This window comes from Corylus avellana, chromosome 8 (assembly GCF_965113065.1).
Source record: "Corylus avellana chromosome 8, dhCorAvel1.hap1.2, whole genome shotgun sequence".
Taxonomy (NCBI): Eukaryota; Viridiplantae; Streptophyta; class Magnoliopsida; order Fagales; family Betulaceae; genus Corylus; species Corylus avellana.
The window spans coordinates 17,198,578-17,204,631 of NC_142497.1; the positions used below are offsets into that span (position 1 = coordinate 17,198,578).

At 33.0% G+C, this 6,054-nt stretch overlaps 1 protein-coding gene across 1 annotated transcript; it reads left to right on the forward strand.

The window, feature by feature from the left end:
* The first annotated feature begins 624 nt into the window (after nucleotides 1–624).
* Nucleotides 625–5,351, forward strand: LOC132164474 (uncharacterized). The gene is made up of 3 exons (XM_059574991.2): nucleotides 625–868; nucleotides 3,030–3,129; nucleotides 4,920–5,351. The coding sequence occupies exons 1-3, from the start codon at nucleotides 689–691 to the stop codon at nucleotides 5,177–5,179; spliced, it is 540 nt and encodes a 179-aa protein (XP_059430974.2). The 5' UTR covers nucleotides 625–688; the 3' UTR covers nucleotides 5,180–5,351.
* The last annotated feature ends 703 nt before the right edge of the window (nucleotides 5,352–6,054 follow it).

Sequence of the window (6,054 nt, forward strand, 5' to 3'; positions counted from 1 at the left end):
ATCTTGTAGACTAACTGTTGGGTTCTTTGGATTGTTGTTATCTATCTATATTTTTTTTAGTTTCTTTTCGTTTTTTGTTAATTTCTCTAATGTGATTATGTTTGCCTTTTGTGTGTGAAGACCTAGGGAACTAGCTCTTTTGGGGTGATAGTGTACATGTGGTTAGCACTTTTCCTAGGTCTTTACAAATGGTATTGAAGCCACTTAGTAATACCTTGTAGTACTGGAGTACTGCATGACGTGGCTTTGATAAGAATGCCAGAAATTCAAGAGGGGTTGTAACACCTTAGTCTCACATTGGGAAGATGATTAGTCCTCATAAGGTGGGTGGTTTATAAAGACGCTCATGAATGTTAAATTCCACATCACTTACTTAATAGGTGAAACTGAGCTTTATAAGTTATTCTTGATAAGTTTCAAATTGACTCATTTTGGAGATATGACTAGCAATTTTCCTGAGTTGTTACATTTTGTGTGTGTGTGTGAGCTTTGACATGAATGGGGATGTTGTAAATTGTAATATTGTTTGTTTTGGTACGTTTCTTTTTAATTTTTATAAAAAAAAATGTTTACTGTTATTTTCTTATAATTAAAGTGCTCAGTTCCTTAGTTTGTTTACTTTTATATATTTTCTGGTGGCTGAAGGGTTAGGTGGTGTGGATTGTGGTGAAGTATAAGTCAATCATAGATGGGAGATACTGAGGATGGTGTAAAGCCGAAGAGAACAGTTTTCGTAACAGTAGGAACGACGAGTTTTGATGCTCTTGTTAGAGCAGTTGATACTCAGGAAGTTAAAGATGAGTTGTTGAAAAGAGGGTATACCCACCTTATCATTCAAATGGGTCGCGGTTCGTACACACCCACGAAGGTAATTTCGGGCTCTGACCATAATATCTGGCCATTTCCTGTGCTGTGGTTCATTGCTTTGGTTTCTGATAAAATTTGTAGTAGTTCAACATACCATTGGGAGTTTGCTGCTTTGATTCTGATTGAATGAGTTATGCTTTTTTGAGATAGAAGCTTGGGTTTGTAATGGTGAATCATGTTGAGTTTTACGTGTATTAAGAACCTTATAATTCTTTTTCTTTTTTAAACAAAATTTTGAATATTTTTGTCTAATTTCATGATGCCGATCATGGCAATTTTTATATAGAACCTCATAACCTTTCTCTCTCTCTCTCTCTCAGGGGCGGATCCAGGGGGGGTCGAGAGGGGGCATATGCCCCCTCTCGACCCCTAAAAGTTCTTCTTACCCCTTGGTAAAAAAATTTCTTATACCCCTTAGCCATGATGAGGCCCCATCTTAGCCCGTTCGGCCGTGATTATGCCCCAGTTATCCGGGGCAAACGATTGATGCAGTGTTGGGACGTTGAAATTTTTCTGCTGCGCCTGTAGTTTTCAGACTTTCAGTTACATGATGAAATGAGGAAGAAGATGGAGGAAGAAGATGATGGCAAATTGACAACCATGCCCTTTAATTAAACACACCGTTTTAATAAGTGAGCTTTGGTCTGTTTGTAGGCAAATTGACAATCATGTCCTTGCTATTTGGACTCTTTGTGGACCAGTTAAAAAATTTAGCTTCTTTCTTGTTTACAAGTAAGTGGGCTTTGGAAAGAAGAAAAAAAAAAACGTCAATGGGATTATGGGCCAGTGGCTCGGCTGGTTTAATTAGGAAAAAAATGATTAAAAACAAAAGCCTTTTCTCTAAAAATAAATAAATAAAGCAAACAAACAACTTTAAAAAAAAAAAAAGAAAAAAAAAAAAACCTAAAGTATAGTTCTCAACCAATAAGCACGACTTATAAGGGGAGAGAAATGGAGATGAAGTAGTAACTTTTGATTTGTGAAACTTTTGATTTTGTAAATTTACATTTTTATGACAACTTTTACATTGATTAAGTTTTTATATTTAAATTTCTATTTTAAATTAATTTTTTTACAAATATATATAATTTTTGTTATATATTTTAATTGTATGTATGAAATATATTCTTATATACTTTCACCAAATTGAGGTGTGTAAATATGTAATTAAATTTTTAGATTTAGATTTAAATTATTCTTTACAATGAATTATTTTAATATTTATATTGCTAGTAATTCAGCCTATTCTTGATAATAACTTCAACAAAAAATTGAAGCATGTAATCATGTAAATATGGAATCAAATTTTTAGATTTAGATTTAAATTGTTCTTTTCAATTGATTGTTTTAATTTTTATATTGCTATTAATTCAGCTTCTTCTTGATAATTGTTTTTATATTTAATTATTTATGAATTTATATAGATTTTGGCTTTTTGTTTCATATTTTAATTATATAAATATATAATTGTAGTTATCTGATATTATAGATAAAAACAACGATTCTATTGAGTTCAAATTAAATTTTAAATGAGTGTTGAAGTAGATTTAGCAAATTTGCCCAGAAATTTAAAAAAAAAAAAAAAAAAAAAAAAAAAAAAAAAGTGCAATTATAATCCTAGTAATAGAGACCAAATCCGAATAGCATATTTACAAATAAGAGCTTGTCATTTTTTTATATTTAACTATTATTTTAATATTTTTAATTAATTTTATTTTTGTATTCATAAAAAAATGCCCCCCATGAGTGAAGATCCTAGATCCGCCACTGCTCTCTCTCTCTCTCCCCTGGAATTGGGTACTATAGAAACAGGAAAAAGAACACACACCAGAATATCACAGGAGATGAAGAAGCTAGTAATTATAAAAAGGAGTGAACACTGTATTGTTATGTGGTTTTCAACCATCAAAGAATTAAATTTTGGATTTAAACTTGGAAATAAAGAAAAAAAAAAAATAGGAGAAAAAGAAGAATAACAAAAAGAGAGAGAGAGAGAGAGAGCAAGCAAGAGAACTGTATTTTGAGTTTTACTGAAGTTGGATCTGTAAATTATGATTAGAGTTGGAGTTCTATTAAAATATTTGCCAAGTGGTCTTGAGATTTTCAAAATAAGTTTCCATACACATTTGATAGCCATTTTAAAAATGTTTCTTTTTATGCAGTCTGGAGGTGAAGGTGGGTCCCTGGCGGTAGACTTCTTCACTTTCTCATCAAGCATTGCAGATCATCTGAGATCAGCATCTCTAGTGATCAGTCATGCAGGTAAGCACCTGATAGGTTGATACTTATTCTATGTTCTTGTTTATTTATTATCCTTCACTGGAAAATGGCTAGACTGGCATACCACTTTCATTTTTGACCATGCTTGATGTATTGTCCAAGGAATTGGGTTTCATTTGGAAGATCACTTGTTCAAATTCTTTTTAAGAAAGATACCTGTCATTTGGACAATTTCATCTCTTTGGCCTTTTAAAACAGCTAGAATCATTAGGATGGGGTGGAGATATGTTATAATTTTTCTTAACTTGATACTTTAAAACAATGTCAATCCCTAATGTGGTTGCCAATGTTTGAGTCATGTTTCTTAGAACACACTTTTAGCCTTCTAGTGAACATGTTTTTACTAGAAGATTAAAGGAAAAAATACATTTTAACCCTTTGAACTACCATTATATTTTCATTTATGCCTTTTAAATTTTCAAAAGTGACATTACGGCTCCCATACTACCGCGTGTCAAATTAGGCACTGTTAGAAATTGGTGTTAAAATGAATAAAAAGTAGTCACATATGTTGCACTTGACTATTTTTCAATTCTTCTTACCAAAATGTCCTTAATATTATTAAAAATAATAAAAAATTGATAACAAAAATCTAAATGGGGTGGCAGAACCACCCGCACACCCCAAAAACCAACCAAAAACAAAAATGGTGGTGGCTGACTGTGGGGGCGGTCCAGCCACCCCCAAAAATTCGAAAAGGTTTTGGTATTTTTAGGGTTTTTTTTTTTAATTTTTTAATTTTATTAAAAAAAATTATGTAATTTTTGAAATGGTTATTTCTTAAATTTATTTTTAATAATTTTAAGGGCATTTTGGAAAGAAAACACAAAAGAGGTCATGTGTGACACATGTGACCTCTTTTCCATCTATTTTGATGTCGAATACTATCTGAGTGTCTAATTTGACGTGTGGCAATATGTGGGTTACTTTTTAAAGTTTGGATGCATATATGAAAATGTGGTGGTAGTTCAGAGGTTAATGTATATTTTTTTCAAGATTAAATATATTAGGCTAATTCATTATGGTATATATGTATTTTGAGGAATTGAGAGTAGTAGAACGTTAGTCCATGTGTGAATTTCCTGAGAAAAGAAAAAGAGAAGAAAAAAAAAAGTGAATAACCAAGTCCTTGCTAGAACTTAAACAGGTACGTTATCAAAATAATAATAATAATAATAATTTATGCCTCTTTGTTTGCATTAAAAGAAGTGTACGATTGACACCAACTTATCATTTCTCTCAACTTCTATGTTTGTGGTTTCCCTTCAATTGTCGTTCCTATAGTTGTCATTGAGCAATCCCCTGATTTATGTTATCCTGTCATTCAAGAAAGGTCAAAATCTTATAAGGATATGTTTTGTAGTCCTATAAGCTTCCACGCATCAGATGAGCTCTTGTTCTGGTTATGATCAAAATTGACTCGAACATTTTTATAGAAGAGACTGGAGTATTAACAATAGGGCAAATACCAATTCCATGCAACTTGTACCAATTTCAAAGCAGCTAAGATAGTTTGCTGTCTGAGAACTTTAATCTTCCTGCAGTTTGTAATAGAGCTAAGCTTAGAGGCCAGGGCGCCTCAGACTGTATCCAGTGCTACCACTTATTCACCCTCTCCCCCCTTTTCTCTTCCAGTGGGGAAAATGCACACAATGCAGAATTAAGTTTATTAAGTTCTTTAAGTTTTAAATCAGGTTTTGGATTATTGGAGGCTTCATATTTTCTGTGCCAATTTACATTTACATTCATGACTGAATTTGACCGTCATGTAGGGTCGGGAAGCATATTTGAGACACTGCGGCTTGGTAAACCTTTAATTGTCGTGGTGAATGAAGATTTGATGGACAATCATCAAAGTGAGTTAGCGGAAGAACTAGCAGAGAGGAAGCATTTATACTGTGCTCGTCCTCAAACACTTAATCAGACCATAGCAAGTATGAATTTGGAGTCTCTCCTTCCATATCATCCAGGTGATACCTCGCCAGTCACTAAGCTTATTAATACATTTCTAGGTTTCCCGGATGATCCATGAAACCGCAAATCTTTACTTCTTCAATGGAATATATATATTTTTTTTATGAAGAGCATAGAAATTGAATTTGTACTTGGGTTTTTCCCAGAGCAGTTGTGTAAGTTATCAATTACATGGCAAGTTTTTGAAGATTGTGAAATTGATTGAAAGAGCATGATATCTTTTGATAATACAGCTATCTTGTGATCAACTTTGATGCTTCCATCAATATATGGTCAATGCAAAAGAAAAGGCTATTAGGTTTAGGTGAATGTAGATAACAGTTCACGTGATAGCAACTTGATGACGCATGTACCTATCTGAAATAGAGGTCTTAACAAGGATGGGTCCTTTTTTAATTCTCTTGCTTTCAATTAGGGCTTGGCCCTACTCCCCTTACAATACATGTTTGTACTGGAATAGCAACTACTTAATTTGACCAAAAGGTAGCGGCCACATGAGTTGTGTCATAACAGATGAGCAATTTTTGTGTCTCATAAAAAGAAGGGATCTTTGGTGTGAGATAAGGGACAATTGCCCAACCCATGCAGATAGTGATGTTCTACTGTTTAGGGGGTCAGGTCTATGCCATGTCGCATTCAAGTGTAAGAAGGGATAAAAGATCACTGGAAGCACCACCATCTGTGTTTATCGGATTATTAACAGTACCATTTACCATGATTTTTGAAACCGTTTGATTTCGAGCAAATTACATGTATTGAAAAAGTATTTTAAGTATTTTTTGTTACATGGGCTTCCCCATTTTTATTCATTTTTTACTCGCTTTTAAATTTTGGGGGTAATTACCTTTTGTCTCTATGAACTATCAACTATGACACCTAATCTCATCAAATTACCATTTTATGACAAAAAGCTTCTTTCTGTCATTCAAAAGG

Excerpts from the sequence above, each read along its gene's own strand:
- LOC132164474 (XM_059574991.2), top strand. The coding sequence starts at position 689 with ATGGGAGATACTGAGGATGGTGTAAAGCCGAAGAGAACAGTTTTCGTA. Across the intron at positions 869-3,029 it reads GTTCGTACACACCCACGAAG|TCTGGAGGTGAAGGTGGGTC; the intron begins GTAATTTCGGGC and ends CTTTTTATGCAG. Across the intron at positions 3,130-4,919 it reads TCTAGTGATCAGTCATGCAG|GGTCGGGAAGCATATTTGAG; the intron begins GTAAGCACCTGA and ends ACCGTCATGTAG.